Source organism: Calliopsis andreniformis, chromosome 4, assembly GCF_051401765.1.
Source record: "Calliopsis andreniformis isolate RMS-2024a chromosome 4, iyCalAndr_principal, whole genome shotgun sequence".
Taxonomy (NCBI): domain Eukaryota; kingdom Metazoa; phylum Arthropoda; class Insecta; order Hymenoptera; family Andrenidae; genus Calliopsis; species Calliopsis andreniformis.
In genome coordinates, this window is record NC_135065.1 from 14,245,627 (window position 1) to 14,264,513 (window position 18,887).

Here is an 18,887-nt window from a genome sequence, read left to right on the forward strand (position 1 = left end):
CGGTATCTCCTGTCGTCGCGCATCCTATCGTAAATCGTACTCTCTATCACGCGAATGATCTCTCATGGACGATTTGATGTAAGAATACGTAGCAGGCTCGATGGGATGCAGAAAGTAGGTAGCTAAGAATGAAATGTAAATATAATCAGTTTAAGGGGAAAAGAATATTCGGTTAAAAGGTGATTGAAATGAAACTGGAAATTTGCGAATTATAAAGGAAGTCAGGGGCACGTTTTGGGGTTGGCTGCCTACCCCTTCTCCACTGGCTGAACCAGGGTGCAGATATTCAGGACGCGCCTCGAAAATAAGACAGGAACAATGGAGCGAAACGAGTCCTGGCGAACAAACGCCTGGTCATTTAAATGGAGGGATCCTCGAGAAAAGGTCTCACAAGGTGGACCCACGGCGGGGTCCTTCCAATTTCGATAGGAAAGTTTGTATAGGACCCACGACTAGTTTCGCTAGCTCCTTCGTTACCAGTCCCTTTCATTTTTACCCTCTTTTTCTTCTTATCCTTCTCCCTTTCGTCCTCCTTCTTCGATTCTCTACTCCTCTTTCTCCTTCTTTCGACAGATGTAGTACCAAAGTACTTACTAGAGCCACACGCGTTCACTTTTCTTTTCTTCTCTCATTCGTCGTCGTTTTGCCTCGCAAGCAACGACTCGTGCTACCGGATCGTGTGAAGGCTTACAATTAGACGAGCTTCTAACATCACTTTTAAGAGGCACTTGCCTTTGTTCGACCAACGACCAAATTCAGCCACCGTCGCTGCCGTTTCGAGGTACCCCCAACCCTTTCTTTTCCACGCTTTTATTCGCGAACAGAGCGGCGTCGTTTCTCTCTTTCGAAACGGTAATGCCGCAGTGCTATGAGATACATAAGTATTTCTATCTCACATATTTGCCTTTCTCCTCTCTTTCACTTCGAGTAGTACATATTTCTCCATCGTTTCGATGCACCCATAGCACGTGCCTATGTAGCTTAAGCACAAAGATGCGTTTCATCAGAAATTTTGCATCAGTATTCACGTAATATTGCTACCAATGACAGCAAATTCTTCTACAATCCCTTGGGTGCACATTCTCATTCATGGAAATAAAGTTACAGCTGTGTTTCACATGGAGCTTGCTCAGAGAAAACCTATGTTTCTCTATTTTCTATCATTTTTCTTTTCTTCAACCATTCAGCGCCACTGAGGCGTTCATATATCTATCTTGTCTGAATGCATTTGTCGATGCGAGAAAAGAAAAATGCAGTAAGAGCGATGACGAGTACCTAATTGATTAATTGGCAGAAGACAGGTGCAGCTATCGACAAGTACCTAATAGGTTGCAGGCAGGTTTTTATAGCAACAGTGCTTATGTCTTGCAGTACTAAAAGCAAGCAGGATTAAAGAGCAACTCGCGAAGAAAAAAGATTTCCTAGGGATTTAGTCGTTAGCGAATGTTTAGAATAGACCGCTCCATCGAAGATCCTGGGCTACGCTGTGAAAGACAGTACCTCTCGAAAGATCCTGAGCTGGTTGAAAAAAGGAGTTACTCACTGCTTGCCCTTGAAGATGAACGAGATACAGCTAGTACATCCAAAATCAGCACTAGAAACAGTCACTGTTCCAATCACAGCGCTCAACTTCGCGGCACATAATCTGAATTGGCGATTATGCCAAAGAAAAACGCGGTTCTCGCGATTGCATGAAAGGTGCAGCACGGTGCAGAGGTATCGAAACGTGGCGCTCCAACGGTTGGCTCTCTACTGACGTGGAGGGGTGAGGACATGGGCCTTATGTAGGAAAGGGTCCCTAGATCAGGCTACGAAACAGGAGAGACCGGCTCGCTCTTACTCTATACTACCTTTGCTGTACCTACCTATATATCCCCTCTCCAAAACGGTGACCTGACCACGCCAGCCACTCCACTCGACCCGGCTGGACGTTCGATGATCTGCCGCTCGAAAGTGCTAGTGGGTGTTGCAGGATTGCGGACGATTGGAATGTTGCTTACCGATAACGGGAAATTCTATCGATAGAAACTTTCCTAGCAACGAAACTTGCTTCCTTTTCGAATCGAAGTATCCTGTACTATCGAATTTCTACTCTCGTGGCTATTTTCTTCGTAGACCTTCAAGTCGGATTCCTTTTTATTCGTCTAAACCATTGTACACATCGGCCCCGCGGCCCCGCGGCCCACGCTGCACCCTCCATATCTCGTCCCACAGCCAAAAACAGGAGATCCTTCTAAGGAAAATTCAATGAAGGAGCGTCGATTTTTTCTGTCCAGAATTTTTCGAATTTTTCGAATTTTTCGAATTTTTCGGTCCAGAATTAGTGATCGTTTAATTTTGCTGCGAACTATAGAAATCGCGATGAATGAAAATTGAAAAAGATAGAAAATGTTTAATCTTTCACGAGCACGCAGTAGTTTTTCGGCCGTTGCTTCGTCAAAGAAGTTAACCGGCCTTCGAGTGAACGTGTAGTTCCTCAGCCAGGGATCAGATTCTTTTGTCCACTCCCCCGCACGTGCCAAGAAAGGACTTGGTTCTGCCTTTTTTTCCTTCTCTTGCTTCAGGCGCACACAGTTCAATTACTTGAACGCTTTCGGTCCATTCTTCAGATCTCGAGCCTCTCGAAAGATCCATCGTTTCATCGATCGGACGCTTCTTCGTTCAGAAATCTGGAGCAGACAGCTGGTGTCTTCTTCGAAGATCGACATTTTTTCAGTATAATTCATAAATATATTATTTGAATAGAACAGACTCGAGATATTTTCTAAAGCGAAAGCATGTTGCAAACAAAACACATAAATGTTGAGTAACTTTAAAATAAATGTTAGGACCGTTTCACAGTTTTATAGATGCGGGACAGCTGCGTTTAGAGGTAGGTAGGTACTCGTACCCGCTCTGGTACGTACAGAACTTTCCGAATTGTTCGAGGAAGAATATCGGAATGGGATCCCTGTCCTGGGGAATATTAGAAAAAGCGGTTTCATTATTACTAGCAGATTTCAGTAGAAACACGAGGCCCCGCATATCTTCGACTATAATTAGGGGCAATTGTTTTGCATGCTCTGAACTTCTGAAGCGCAGGGTGTACCCGCACAACTCTTGACTCATAATTCAAAGAATAATTAAATGGATTTCTTTCGAAAAGGACCCGTTTTGCCTTTTCGTGTAGAATATAGACATTTCTTCAGGTTTACTTAATCGATCGCTAACAGTGATTAGACGACTTCGTTACTGTTCTTTCGCACGAAAGGTAAAAGAAGCTTAGTCTCGAACAAAATATCTGTTTCTCTCTCCCATTCTAAAAAAACCAAAAACGTGTGCAAAAGGGCACGCGTACCGATGGCTTACGGGGACGAAGGGAACGTTTGGTAAATTAGATCGGAATCGCGGGGCTGGAAACGATTCTAAGAGATTTTTTCAAGAGTTGCCGAATGGGGGGCTGAAGAAGAGGAGGAAGAAGAATGGAAAGGAAAAACTTCTCTATATTCGTCCTCGTCATTTTCCCCTCATTTTCTTTACTTCTCTCGCTCTGTTCTCCAGCAGCGGCTCGAGCTCTTCGAAATTCAAGTTTTTCAGTTCCCACGTCTATCACATATCGATTTGGACCTATCTACGTATAATTCGTTGGGCGATGCATCGCCCTTTGTTAGAATATTTTCGCAGAACACGAGCAAAATAGTTGGCCTCTCTCTTGTTTGCCTCTCTCGTTATGGAAATAATAGCACGTGTATCCGTAGACGTCCATTCGGGTTCGTGGAGTTTCTTCTCAAAGGCTGATATAATCCTCCCCTGACCTGGGGATAAGGTGAAAATATGATTGACATCTTTGTAAGGAACGTCTGTCCATAAAACAGACATATATTTCTCTATTATACGTCCGACTTACGGTGTTGCACAAATACCGATGACACAACATTTCTCAATTTCTTATGAGTTACTGACGAATTCGATAATGCTGGTTTTTCCCCAAATAACGAATCGAAATTCTTCTAGAAAGCGAATAACGCAACTTGTTTATGGTTCAGTTAACAGGAAATTACTACGGCAAAATCAAGGATAATTAATAACACAGCTGCGTGCATAATTTAGTCAGACAGTACCTATAAATAAAGACAGCTGCACTAGAGAGTTATTAGCTTGTGGTAATAATAGCACGATAGAATTTTGATCGATCGTTAAATGGATAAAGGTTGTCTTTCTTCGTAGGCGATGAACTTTAGAGTTGCGTGAAGAGAAAAGAGTTGAACGAATTGGAGTGAACGTTACTTACAACGTAGCTTGAACATTTGAAATAAAAATATTTGAAGCGCCATAGGCATGCGATAGTTCTCTGTGAAACGTTGTAGGTCTAAAGCAATAAATCAAGAGGCAAATCGATCGTTGGATGCTAATGTCCACCATGATAATACGAACGACGAAGCATAAATGCATTTGATGCATAACGCGGTTTGATTCAATCCGTGACCAGTCCTCGATGAAATTGCATATTCATACACGGACTTGATTCGTGGTTCTTTCCTTCTGACCGAAAAGTAGCGCGTAACGGAACAATGCGCGCAGTCATAAATCCTGGCAGGTGGTAAATCCTGATTCATACCCCGTTCCACTATTAACCTCGTTAATCCCTCGGGTCTGCGACAACAATCGATCGATCCTAATCTCTACTCACTATCGCCCAATTACACGAACATTTCACAGGATCATTTCACAGGATCATTTACCGCCGCGTATCAGTGAAGAGAAGTTTGGAGACAGGCCTGCAACCAGAAAAAATCATCATGTAGCATTCTCCTATTTTCGGAGCGAAAGTTTTTAACTTGGTCAAATTGAAAATATAAATGTATATAGCTATGTTTTCCCTTTCGTCTTTCCCCTGTTTTCAACAGCGGTACAAGATTTATAGATTATAGATGTAGGTTGGCTAAATGGTTTCAGATAACCACCAGATTGAAAGGGAAAACGAGTGTGACTGGTCTGGTTCGATCTAGAGATTAAAATTTCATGCACAGAGGTGTTTCAACCCCCTTATCGGTCGTATCGATCATGAATGGGGGTTGTACGTACTATTTACGGTGGTAGAACGTGCCGCGTAATCGGTTCAGGGGCTTATGTTTGAAAAGAATCGTCGACATTTTGCGGTAAAGCGTTGCGATTGCAATCCTTTCAGCGAGTAAGTGCTAACTTTTTTCCCCTCAAACAATGAGTGGTTTCGTTAACCCCTCCTACTTGAACGATCTATCTAAAAGAACTTGAATACCTCTATGAGTTGTTGCCTCCCATTCAAGTATCCTATAACTACCCTAGGCTAAGTATTGAATTTTCATTTTGAAACATAATTTCAATGAACTGTCATTCATTTGAAAATTCTTCAATTTATATTCTTAAACTTAATATAAAGATCGAGAACTGATTTTTCGATTGATCGCGGAACTGGTTGTCGAACTTGAAAGAGGTTTGCACGTTTCAGCAACCCCTTTAATACTCAGAGACCCTAATCTTAGAAACAGAATTTGTCGGTAAAATGGTCTTGTACATCTAAGCGGTCACAAAGGCTGCAAGCTGAAGAGACTCGAAAGATCGTTAATGGGGGTTGTTTTGAAATAGGTAGTATCCCGGTTCGCGATCAAAGGGGTTGCGAATCGAAGAATCTTTTCAAAGTCAACCGGTGGAGGACTAATTTTCGAAAACGATCCCGAAAACGATCCCGAAAACGATCCCGAAAACTCGATCGTCTTCGAGATTTCTGTATTAGGTAGATTTCGAAAACGACAGGTGTAGAGATCTGAAAAAGCAAACTATTGAAACTAGCTCCATTAGTCCGAGTAAAGTTCATTCGTGGAAAAGATAGAAAAAAATTTGGCTCGCAGAGATGCACACGTGCGCGTCTATCCCTGCCGTGGGATATATCGAAGGAGACGGTTAGCAAAAGCTACCTCCCTTGGGAGCTTCTCTCAAGCTACGAACACGAAGATCCCGCTTCCGTTACTAAAATAAAGCACGGCTGGGAGAAGCGCCGTGAACCGTATCACCTCTCGAACAAATAAGAAAACTGAAAGTGTTTGATTGTGCTGCCAAAAGCTATTACGGTTCTATTCGAAGACCACCATCTAAACGGAAGTAAATCAGGGTCCTGTTGACGTAAAAAGGAAGAAAATACGGAGAAATGTGCATAAGCCACGTACCTACCGTTCATTTCTTCTTCTATATTACTACCTTCCCCTCTCCGAGGGAAGCGATCTACTTCGCCGTGTTTCCGAATCTACAAATTCAAGCTTGACGAACAAATGAACAAGCAGAAACACGTGCCAACATCTCATTTCACTGTACCATATGGCGCTGTATCATCAATGGGGCAACCGATTCAATCTCACGCTCCAAATAAGTCTATCCTCACCGATAGAAAAATGACCAAGATAAAGGTGTGAAGAGGAAGCGTGTATCTTATCAACCGATAGAGCTCTGATTCACTTTCACCCTAACAGCAATCTTTCTTGGCTAACGTTTACGAATAAATATATATATTGATTGTAGTGAAAAGAGGCGCTGCCTCTGTTCCCTTGAACCGTTAGCATCTCTATCATTCCGAAAATTACCCTCCATAGACTGCGTATGCCACCGCGAATAAATGTGCGGCATCGTAATAATAACGACAGGATAAATGCCAGTGATAAGAGCTTATAAGTAGGTGGGCAGAACTCGAATCTAGAGGGATCCGCGTATCTTCGTTAGAACCCGTGGTGGTCGACGTGATCGTTCGCTCTGTAGACACACCCCCATGTTGCTCGAGGTGGTCAACCCTTGACGCGTATTACAATGAGTAACGTAAGCAAACGTGGAACGGACAGCGCGGCGTGAATACATAATTCACTTTGAAAGCCGGTGGTCATGGGTCAGGACGATGACGAGGGGGTGGCGCGACGGGTAACGGGGTTCACGCTCTGTTAATCGAGAAGGGGTAACTGGAGAGTGCGTACCTTCTCATACCACCGTGGATGGACAACGGTTATCTAGTATGCGTGTATGGAATTCGAATATTTTCGCTGCATTTCATGGAATATTCTTACTCGTTGCGTTCACGAATTTCATTTGAAAAACGTTCTTTTTCTACGGAACATTAACGCCACTGAAACAATCGAAATGTGAGCTATGTGCTGTTTGCGTGTCAACTAGTGCCAAGAAATAAAAACGACGACCTAACCCAGACCTAAGCCAGACCAAGAGGTGCTACGAGTCAAATTATCCTTTTTCAGTCTTTGAACAAGAACGAAGATGAAAAATAGTAGAAAAGGTAAAAGATGGGAGAGGAAGAGAGAGGGAGAGAAAAAATATCGAAGCGAGTTTTCCAGCCGCTCTAACGTCGCTTCTTCCGCTGCTAATTGGCGAGAATGACGCACGACCCTTGTAATTGCTCGAATGAGTCGAAGAAACCGAAGGATGATATGTTTCTTCCTCTCGCAAACTGTCTTTCAACTTTCCTCGTTTTCCTTACAATTTTTCTCATTATCAAATTACTTTCTTCTGGTTTTGCTGAGCCTAGTGTCACAGGATCATGTAACGCATATACGTGAAACGGATTTCTCCTTAATTAACGATGAAAAAAGTTGGAAGTTTGTCCAGCTTGACGAAATCCTGAAGAAAAGGACAACCGTCGCTTGATGAAAACGATCGAGCTCTATTCCACAGACCACGGGATCTCTGTTCACAGCCCTTAATCAAATGTCTTCACGGTGGCCAGTGACCACCGTTGCTAGTTTCCTACGATCCATAGACGGGGACGAGTCGTTTCTCTCCTCGATACGACGAGTCTCTCCTTCCACGGTTAGATTTAAGGCGTCACGGGACATTAAGTGCTGCCGTTCAACACCCTTCGACTGTCACAGACACCGAACGCGACGACACGGTGAGAGGCAAATTTTTGAAAGAATTCGGAAGTTGCTCGTTAGGTAACTATCGTAAATTCACAAGCTTTTTCATCGCAGCAATCGTGTTCCTATCCGAATTCTTCCGAATTCTTCCGAATTCTTCCGAATTGCGCTTCGGACAAAAGTCGTATTTTACGATGAACAAATTTCTCCAAATCTACCGTACGCTCTATGTAGACTTTCATATTACGATGAAATCGTGCCTCGTTTCTTGCAAGTGAGTACGCTAAGTCAGCGACGGCCCGCTTTCGAGTTTGCTGACGCTGCTCCATGAGAAAAAAAAACGAAAGTCAGCAAAAACGAGGCATCGCGCGTGTCGCGTTAGTTATGAAGGGAGGTAAACTGGTTTTTCCTATTAACAATAAATAGTCAGCAACAGAAACGAACACTTAATCTCATCTAATCTGTTTCGACGAATCAAAATCGATGTACATGAGAAGAACAAGAAAAGTATGTGTACAATAAGAAATCAAGTCAGTTTTCTATCCCTTTCTCATTGTCAGTTGGGACATCTATCTACGTAACATGTGTTCCAGCAAGACCAAGTGTTCAAGAAATCTATGCAGATAGAAATGATTCGATCGTGTCGCAGGAGTGCCAGCAGAAGATAGACCATGACGCATTAAAAAATGGGCAGTCGAGGATATGGAAATATATGAAAAATAGCTTAAAAGATATTTCCCAGAAGCGAGGCATGTGGAGGCTATTCCAGAGATCGTCGAGCAACGATCACACTGTGGTTTCCCTTCGCATTAGACCCTTCCTCGCATTACAGAACATTGGACATTGATTAGCGTTGACTGTTGACGTGTACATAACACGAGCTCTCTCCTACCAAAATTTCCGAAATGGGAAACAGTTTATAATAAGAAAAAAGAAAATGCATAAAAATAATTTATCATCAATTTTAAGTGAAATCTGAACGTTCTAAGTTCAGATACTTAGGTATTGACTAAGGAATTTAGGAACATCTAGTTCATAGACAGTTGTTGTGGTTCGGTAGCATAATCAGATGTTGCAAGAAAAATAATTTGCCAAAGAAAGAATATTCTCGAGTAATTTATCATAGAACTTCACTGAATCCGCAAAGTTCATCACGGTTGTCGAGACGCGAACGGGGAACGGGGGACGCAAACGGAATGAATAAGGGAGAAAGACACGACGAGAGAGCGGAGGACAAAAGTGACAGGAGAGAATACGATGTCTCGGAGACACGGCAATTCTCGCGAAGAGAAAGGGGATGACAAAGACAGGGTAAAGTGTCCAGGCTTGGCTCATAACTTTCCTTGGAGGACGAGCGACACGCGACGTGTACGTGTCACAACGTCGCGACGCTCCCGTCCATCTCATCGCAACTGGAACACCAAAAACGAAACTCTGGTTGCTTTATTGCAGCCCTCCGAGGCAAAGATTCTACCGTTTACTAGAAATCCCAGCGAAACGCATCGATCGTGATTTATATAGTTCCTTGTCGAACCTGATTGTTGGATGATTTATGAATTGTTGTACGAACAAAAGAAATTGTACATTCAACAAGCTTACTACTAATCTATCTAATTGGTATTCATTGTCAGCGGAAAGAATTGCATCGGCGATGGGACAATCTAGCGCTTTGGATGGTTTTCTATTTATTCCAAGGAAAATAATTCGGTCTAAGCGGGCGTTGAAAGTGGGCAGCGAAGGAACGAGCGCACAGCCGCGTTTTATTGGGCCAGCACGGTTGACAGCAAGAGTGACTGCGCTCGTAAAAGCCTCGTATAAATAAAATCGCCGGGAATATAATTGTTGCCGAGAGCCAGCAAAGTTCGTTCCACGGCGAAGTAGTGGCGCGGTTCGCTGTCGACACTTCGTTCTCCAGTCTTAATATATTTTCCTTCAATTCTCTTGATAAAACATAAAACTGTCCTTTTCTTAAAACAAGGGGAGAAGAAAATAAGACGGGTTGCCTATTCGGCGCGACGCGGCGTGACGCGGCGCGATGCGGCGCGATGCGGCGCGATGCGGCGCGACGCGGCGGTAGAGCATCAAACGAACAGTTTCGTTTACGTTTCCGTTTATTTGAATCAGAAGCTGTAATTGAGAAGCACTTGTCTCGAGAAGAGTAAAGGGAACGTTCGGTAAGCAAAGGAATGGATCGGGGTTGCCGCGTTAAGGCGAAATTGTTACTCGAGACCCTTGTGTAACGAAAGTCAAGCCGCAGCTATGAAGAAGACCAATGTTCCGGGACCTATACTTACGTGCCTACATAAAAGAGTGTAGTTCAGGGAATCTCTGAAAGTCGAAACCATGACGTTTCAAATCTTAGCGTCGCTTTGTTTTTTATTCAGAATTGTGTAGCAGAAATTGAACCTACGAATGCGAAGAAATAGATAGCTATCCTTCGTGACGAGAGAGTAATATTTCTGGATAACTACACAGAGCATGCATTTCAATCTGTCTAATCGTGAATGGTTCGATCCAGAAAACGCGAAAGACTCGTGGTGTTGTTTAGAAACCAATGAGCTTCTAATGAAGGTGGAGCTTGACGAGGAAATCTCCACCTACTCTTAAAATGCTTCGTTTCTCTCCTCTCATGAGTGCGTGTCTCTCTGCGTAAAAGGCAGTTGAAGATAGAGAAAGAAGGAAGGAGAGGGGGAGAAGCAAAGAAGAGGAGAGACAAATGAAGAGGCTGAGAAGGAGATCTTCAAGTACATTTAAAGTCGGCCAAGTCAGTTGGCATCCCGCCGCGCCGCACCGACTAATATGATGGCTTCGTTCGAAAACAGTTTTGTGGAAATTGATCAATTGTGATATACGGGCGACTTGAGTGAAACGAGGAGCATTACCGCGATCTCTGTACTTGTTCGCTCAGTGACTGTTGTCCGCAATTTTTACTATTGAAATAACCTTTACGACTCATCGAATCGAAAGAGATCAGTTACATTGTAAATGACACATTCGAATATCTTTACGATCGTAGAGAAGATGATCGTGTAAATCAATCCTCACGAAGGGTAGAGGTGCGCGCGCTGCCTCGAATTACCCCTTTCTCTAAGGACCTATAACACTGAAACGAATCGTAATTGATCACTGATTGATATTTCGATCGCAAAAGTTCATTGTCATTAATGGATAAAGATTGAAATTATTTTGAATGAAAAAGAAATTGAAGACAACCAGAATACGCAACGAATCTGATATTAATTTTATAAAAGCAGTAGAACATTTGTTCGGTAGTGGTGGTGGTGGTGGTGGTTTTGGTGGTAGCGGTGGTGGTGGCAGCGGTGGTGGAAAAGATATTGAGTCGGATTTTACGAACACGTGGCGGGATAGCTCTGTTGCTCTAATGCGTTTCAACTCGGCGATGTTTCAGTGAACATTTTCAGGTAGAAATTACACATGCGTGAAAACTTGTTACACGTCTTGAGCCTTCGAAAACATTACTGGATGAATAATTTGGCGTCTCTGTTGAATCTACAAAGCGCTCGTTCTTAAAACCGAAGACGCAGAAAATGTGATTCGTCGAACAGTTTGTTCACCAGATTACCGTACAATTGTTCCGACTTCTAATATAATCCGAAAATCTACTCTTTCGGAAACGCGGGAATAATTTGCGCTACGAACTAGACGTTGAATTGAAAAGGATGTTGTGTGGAAATTCAGAAGAGGAAGGAAACAGCGGCGCGATAGTTCCACAATCCTCTAATTCTCATACGCCTCAAAACTTTACAGTCTCGCGCCTTTTATCAACTCCGGCTCATTCGTTAGGTAAGAAACGAAAGTCAATTCGATAACAGCTTGCAAATTCCATTAAAAATCGTTTTAATGGGATTAATCCACGGTTTGCGAAGCGTTTCAATTCATCGAAATCGCGCATTTCCAGTCACGCTGTTCGCATTATAACGCTTTAGTGAATGCTCAAGCACAGTGGAGTCATTGAAGAATAGTTGTGTCTGTGTTGCATCTTCTCTTCCTGCTTTTTACTTTTTGCTTATTAGTAGCATTACATGCTTACGCACAATGTACGAATGTTTCGTAGAATCATGATATCGTGTAATTTGTAGAATGTTGTAACGAGAGTTCTTCGACATCAGCGAGTAGAAGACCCAGAAGGAGCAGGACGACTTTTTCAGCGCATCAATTGGCTGCTTTGGAAAGAGTTTTCGAGAGAACGCATTATCCTGACGCATTCGTTCGGGAAGAGCTTGCAACGCGTGTATCTTTATCAGAGGCTAGAGTTCAGGTACCATCATGATATACCAACTTGAAGTATTTAACCAGCGTGTAGAGTGTACGTGGTTCGGTGTATGTGGTTCGGTGGAATAAGTTAGTCAGATTGTATCGAAAAGAAGATACATATCGATATCGACTCTGTCATGCAAGATCATGATTGACAAAACGGAAATCTGACGATAGTCTGTTCGATGTACATATGCAGTAGTCTTTTGAAGAAGATCGTCTGTTTTGCGAAGAACAAGAATGTCCATCAGAAAAAGTATCGTGGTACTGGTGGGCCAGGTCCACACGTGTTTCTCAAGATTCTAATGAGTAACGGCAGAAGGGAAGAGGGAGGGAGGGAGGGAGTGAGACAAGCGAAGGGAGAAGAGGATGAAGGGCAAAAAGGGAGAGAAACGAAGGAGGGTGGAGGTCGCGGATAGCTAGGCAGAAAATCAGAGGAGACAGGTTGTCAGGGCAAGGAGCTATGATTAGCTTGCTGGGATAGTTGCGTCGCTCCAGCAGCATCTGTGGTTGGCATGCGGCGTAGCGTATGATGCGCCGCGACGCGTATTCCACACGTGTGTGCCGACTCTTAAGCGGTTCCGCACTCTGCAGAGAACACTGCATTTTTGCTTCTACTACTGCTACATCTCGCATTTCTCTCGTCACCCATAGATCCGTCTGTCTATCCGTCTGTCTATCCGTCTGTCTATCCGTCTGTCTATCCGTCTGTCTGCTGTCTGCAACCGCGCACGCCTGTTGTCCCGTCTCTGCAAACCGCACCCCTTTTTCTTCATCCTCTCTTTGCCCGAGTTCTCTCTGAAACGACCAACGTTCTCTTCCGATTCTTTCAACCTATTAGGTGCCCGTGATCGTTTTCTCTCCTAACATTAACTCGGTTATCTGACGATGAATCTTTCCCGCAGGTATGGTTTCAGAACAGACGCGCCAAATTTCGACGGAATGAAAGAAGTTCTGCTGTTAATCGAGGTGTCTCCTCGACTAGGGAAATGGAAGCGACTTTACCTCTACGACCTATTCGAGTAACACACACGCAAGAGAACAATACGGAAGCTTTGCAGTCGTCTCAAGTCAGTCACAATCAGTACCCGTACACCGAATACTGGAGATCCTCGCAACACTACGCATCTATGCAAACAACAACCTGTCATGGGTTTATTAATGGTAATTTAGGAAACATCAATCTGCCGTCTTACCATCAATCAGAGATTCACGGAGGCTTAGAAGGACCTACGATAAATAGTTTAAACGTGTTAAGGTTCAGAACACATCCATACGGAACCGCGTATTCCCCTATGCATGCGAGCATGTAACACTCCTTTTACAGATCAATGTATTTTCCATCATAAAGCCCGCCGTGTCGTTTTTATATTTATTAACGATTTCATGGTATATGTCTAACGATAACAATTTTTCGGATACCAAAGTTTCTCACCGATTCAGTCTGATACTCATTTGGAAATATTGCTAGTAATATAATTAAACGAAAAAAAAAAAAAAAAAAAAAAACAAAAAAGAAAAAAAAGAAACGGTCGAACGGAATTTAGTGTTTAAACATTAAAAACAGGGTAATGAAAGTAGTTTTCAATATTATCTGCATTGTAGGGTTTGTAGCTTAATAAACGATAAAAATCGTAAATGTATTGTTATTGATACAAGAACTACATATATACAGATATTCTAGTCTACAAAATTGTTACGCGATGTACAGATATTAATCGTAGAAAAAACGAAAGTAAATGTGAATACAAACATTGAATTACGGAAGAACGGGTCGTTTACTTGTTGCGGCAAAAAACATCGAAAATTACGGTCGCAAAACAAATGCGATTATTTGAACATACACACATAGCACACAGACATTGGCACAGAATGAGAATACAAATTTTGTAGTTACACATCGGTCACATTCGTGTTTTTTACAATACTAAATACGTTACGATCACGTAAAAAGGTTTCAAAATGCGTTCCTATTCACGCTACTCGCTCGTTCAAAAATTCCTAAATGTATAGATAAGTACATCTTTGCTACTATACAGTCACTTGTACATTTTGCACAGCATTGCTCCAGTCCACTTTAGATGGAACTAAATAAAATGCAGGAGCTATTTTGCTGCCACATGGACACTGACTACCTGCTATCCAACTAAAAGAACCCAACTTTGTACTACACTTTGGACAATTCAGTTTTCCTTCTACATTGTGAGTTATATCAGGCATCCAAGCCAATGGCTCCACAAATAATATTTTAGTACAAAACTCTGCAGATTGTTGTTCCTCTTTTTTTGCCAGTTCTAAAGATTCATGCACAGTTTTCAATTGTTTAGATGTTCTCTTGGAACTTATATGCCTCCAGATCTGTTTTTCTCTTGGTATATGTGGTAGGATATTACTAGCACTAGCCACAATCCTTCTGCATTTTTTACAACGGTAAACGGTAGGCTCTGGACGCACAGTAGCAAGAGCTGGGTCTGGTTTTATCAATTCTGCACAGTTTTGTGGTAAAATTTTTACTTTTCGAACTTTGTCTGCAGCAATTTGTAGTCTATACATTTTAAATTGCACATCTGTGTTGTCTATTTCAAATCCCATTTCTTCGTAAAGTTTCAACTGAGCTAAAAAACCTGCATTAGGTCCAACAAAACGTCTTTTCTCCTTTACCATTTCAAACGTATCAGAAAAACTTTTACCATACTTTTTCATTAAGTATGCAATTACTAATGTAGCTGATCTAGAAACACCAAAATAGCAGTGCACCAATATTTTATCATTCGATTCTAAAGCATGATTTATAAATTCGTAAGAATCCCCAAAGTGAGTCAGTAGATCCTCGCGTGGCATGTCGGTAACTTGAATATATTTTATAATCAAATATGGCAATAGCTCTTGGATTTTCCTAGGTAAAGGACAAGAATCCACAGTAAGTATATAGTTTATCTTGGTTTCTTTCAACCATTCTAAATCTGTGGCAGCTGTGAGGTTTCCAAGAAACAAACCCGGTACAATTTCACTGTAACTAGAAGGGCCAGCATCAAAATCTTCTCTAAGTAATTTATTAGTAGCCTCTTGCGCCATATCGATTATTCTGGAATCAAAACCAATGCTACAACATATACATTGAATCGTAACTAATTTATTTTTTCAATTACAATACAGAACAGGCATAAGGAACAAACGAAATTACATCATCTTTTATTAACCAAGCACAAATGAAGTGTAAAATAAAACTTAATAAGATACGCAGAAACTTTCTTACAAATAAAATATCATTATTGTAACGTGATAGAACGCAGGATTCAAAAAATTAAACAATTCTAATTTACAATACATGCTCTAAATACAAGTTAAACTTTGTTACCTCCTTTAGAAATACCACGAATAATTCAAGCATTTAAACTCATAGAACTAGGTACATATAAGTTAATACAACTACTCTACGAATATTATATCTCACATAAGTCGTGATAAAGTCCTTTTTAATTTACTTTGTTTCTTTACTGCATTAACAGTTTATATTTGCATACTGTTTCGAAAAAAAAGAACAATTAATACTTTCACATATTCGCATTTGTTACGTTACATTTCACACGTTAGCTAATGTCTATCCATTCTTTTTGTTCATGTGAAACATAAAATAGTAGAAAAGATATCACAGTCACGGCATGAGATGGAACAAAAATCTTTAGTTGATATCTTATGTGTACGAGGGCGCTTCGGCATTATCCTTTCTATGACGTTAATAGTTGAGAATCATTAAGTAGACCGTTATTAAGTATGTATTTTATAAATTTTTTTAATTTTTCGAAAATTTCACACGCCGATTACGAAAGTAACGTGTTAGAGTATTGAAAAATTGTGCTTAAGCTATTATATACGACTTACGGATTACAGCAAGCTTTTTTTTATTATAGGTTCGCATGATTCTTTAATGAAAATCATCTTAACAAAATGTAGATTACAATATAATAAAAAGTTTTCACCGTTATTTTGTTTGCGGCAAGAAAAAACAAACAATAAAAACGGAGCCAAAGATACGTTATGTTCAGTATGGAGTTAAAAAAAAAAATTTGACTAAATGTTTATTTTATGATTCTGATATTCTGCCACCAATTTGTACTTTTCTTGAAATAACTTAGTCAAATTAAGAAGCACTTTTTAATAAGAAAAAAATTCGATATGTAAAAAGTATGAAAAGTATGAAAGAAATGAAATTGTTTCGTTGTTATAATCAGCGTTTCGAATATTAAGCATAAGAGGAAAGAAAGTTGAACGAAAGTTCTAAATGTAACTGAATAACTTGCCGATCTCTGTACTTTCGAAAAGATTACAAAACGAGTTGTCGACCACGTAGCCGGAAGTGACGCGTTTATACCTCGATCTCTCCACATCATTCGGAAGAGCCGCGAGCCGCGAGCCGCGAGCCGCAAGGAATATTGCTTCTTGCACAGTCTTTCGAAGCTACTGTACCCGTTTGTTTCGTGTTTCTCCGATTTTCTCCCTCTCTCCCGTTCCTCTTCCCTCTATCTCTGTCACTATCTTTTCTGTCGGTAGTCGGTATATCACTTGCGTATGCGCACGTGTATACATGCGAGTGTATGGGTTATTTTTTGATTTTTGAATAAAACAAGATGTTGATCTCGCAGGAGGTGATTTCAAAAGCAGAAGAAATCGCTGATCAGGTGAATTTAAGGGCCGATGTGCTCGATTTATTCTCATTTACGTTTACGCTTTTGGTTTTACGATAAAACGTACAACAGGCAGCAGAATTCCCATAGGAGTACTCACAGGTGTACTCCTGTCAACGTCATCGTACCCCGATTACTTATGTACACTCACATATTTTCGTACGATTTTCTTTTTTCCTCGATTATTTCCCATCGTGAGAAACTTCTTACGTTAATAAATCTTGCAAACTATTCTATATTCTTGCTTCCATATCGTAAGATTAAAGGTTATGCATCATCAAGGCAATATAACTAACAAATGTTAGCGTTAATCTCATTTCCAAATAATTTGAATATAATGTGAAACCTATATGCAAATAAATTCGTATATACATATATATATATATATCTATGTATATATACATAGATATTTCATATTTATCGATCGAATTTTATACTTTGCTTGTATGAATTTTGAATCAGTAACCAAAAAAAATTACACACTTGTATCTATCAATTTAATATTATAAACCTATTTCATTTCTTCTCCTATATAATGCCTTTTTACTATCATTCATCTTTGTAATACAAATTTATTATTTACAACTGCAGAACTACTTTAATTCTTGGTTATGATAGAAAAAAATGTTGATAGAATATGTTAGAAATTTTACCACCAATTTTAAGAATCAAGTTTCTTATACCTAATACTTTTAACAACATTCTAGTTATTCTAGTTGTTATTTTTGCTTGTAACAACAGGTAATCCGCAATGGGAAACACATATTACCAACTCTTGCAAGACTTTGTCTTATAGCCACATTTTTAGAAGATGGGTTAAGAATGTGGCTTCAATGGTCAGAACAAAGAGAATTTATGAACACAACATGGAACTGTGGTACTTTCTTAGCTACAACTTTTGTCTTGGTTAATTTAGTCGGACAGCTTGGTGGTTGTGTAATGGTTATTGGAAGATGGAAAGTCAGCATTGCCTGTGGAATCTTATTCTTCATAGTGGTCCTACAAACATTAGCATATAATATTTTGTGGGACGTAACATTTTTGTTCAGAAATTTAGCGCTGATAGGGGCACTTCTTTTGGTTCTGGCTGAATCAAGAGTAGAAGGAAGATCTTTATTTGCTGGTGTACCAAGTCTTGGAGATAATAAACCTAAGAATCTGCTACAATTAGCAGGCAGAATTTTGTTGGCATTCATGTTTACCACGTTAATTCGCTTTGAAATATCATTCCTTCAAATTATGCAAGATATTCTTGGAAGCATCTTAATGGTTTTGGTGACTATTGGATACAAAACTAAACTCAGCGCATTGTTACTTGTTTTATTACTATCAGCCCTGAATCTGTACCACAATGCATGGTGGACCATTCCAGAATACAAAGCACTAAGAGACTTTCTTAAATATGACTTCTTTCAGGTATTGATTCTTTTCATTACTAACGCTACAGTATTTGTTATATTTGTTTGAAAGATGATTGATTTGCAACATAAAAATCCTTATTTGCAGACATTGTCAGTGATTGGTGGCCTTTTAATGATAGTCTCTTTAGGTCCTGGAGGTGTGTCGATGGATGAACATAAAAAAGAGTGGTAGATTTAGAGTTTTGTCTGAATACTGCGAGTCATTACATCTTCATGATCATTAAGTAAAACCTGTTCTCCCATTCCTGTTCCTTTCTATGCTCAATTGAGTTTTCAATAAGTCAATCGTCTACATAGACAAATGGTTATAGTATAAATTCACTTTGAATTGTTCCATTTGGGTAAAGGACATTGTTCAAGTATTGTTTAAAACATGTACACAAATGAAAATATACAAAATTATAAATGAAAATACAAAAAAATTCCAGGATAGTAACATTATGATAAGCAAGAGTAATTTATATGATGAATAACTACATTGTACATACGACACTGCGTTTTGTCAAGGAAAACAAAATATATTTTGCCTGCGTATTTTTAATTTTTCTCTATTTTTAGTCTTGACTCCTAATTGAATTTATATGCATGACTTTAATATGCCAATATATTCTTCCATATAATTATAATTATGTTACTTTGTT

The 18,887-nt window shown here is 40.3% G+C and overlaps 3 protein-coding genes across 4 annotated transcripts; 2 read left to right on the forward strand and 1 right to left on the reverse strand.

The window, feature by feature from the left end:
• Positions 1–11,204: 11,204 nt before the first annotated feature.
• LOC143178308 (uncharacterized) lies at positions 11,205–13,583 on the forward strand. Its single transcript, XM_076376865.1, has 3 exons — positions 11,205–11,669; positions 11,966–12,144; positions 13,046–13,583. Exons 1-3 carry the CDS (start codon positions 11,546–11,548, stop codon positions 13,451–13,453), a joined length of 711 nt encoding a protein of 236 aa, XP_076232980.1. The 5' UTR covers positions 11,205–11,545; the 3' UTR covers positions 13,454–13,583.
• Positions 13,584–13,766: 183 nt separating this feature from the next.
• Positions 13,767–16,050, reverse strand: Mkp-4 (dual specificity protein phosphatase MPK-4). Of its 2 annotated transcripts, none has more exons than XM_076376860.1 (2): positions 15,626–16,050; positions 13,767–15,225 (listed from the first exon to the last, which is right to left on the reverse strand). In XM_076376860.1, the coding sequence occupies exon 2, from the start codon at positions 15,213–15,215 to the stop codon at positions 14,172–14,174; it is 1,044 nt and encodes a 347-aa protein (XP_076232975.1). In that variant the 5' UTR covers positions 15,216–15,225; positions 15,626–16,050; the 3' UTR covers positions 13,767–14,171. The 2 variants fall into 2 exon arrangements, with proteins under 2 accessions (XP_076232975.1, XP_076232974.1); XM_076376859.1 differs by having other exon boundaries at positions 15,499–16,050.
• A 487-nt stretch (positions 16,051–16,537) lies between these two features.
• Surf4 (Surfeit locus protein 4) lies at positions 16,538–18,787 on the forward strand. Its single transcript, XM_076376160.1, has 3 exons — positions 16,538–16,819; positions 17,567–18,241; positions 18,332–18,787. The coding sequence occupies exons 1-3, from the start codon at positions 16,769–16,771 to the stop codon at positions 18,416–18,418; spliced, it is 813 nt and encodes a 270-aa protein (XP_076232275.1). The 5' UTR covers positions 16,538–16,768; the 3' UTR covers positions 18,419–18,787.
• The last annotated feature ends 100 nt before the right edge of the window (positions 18,788–18,887 follow it).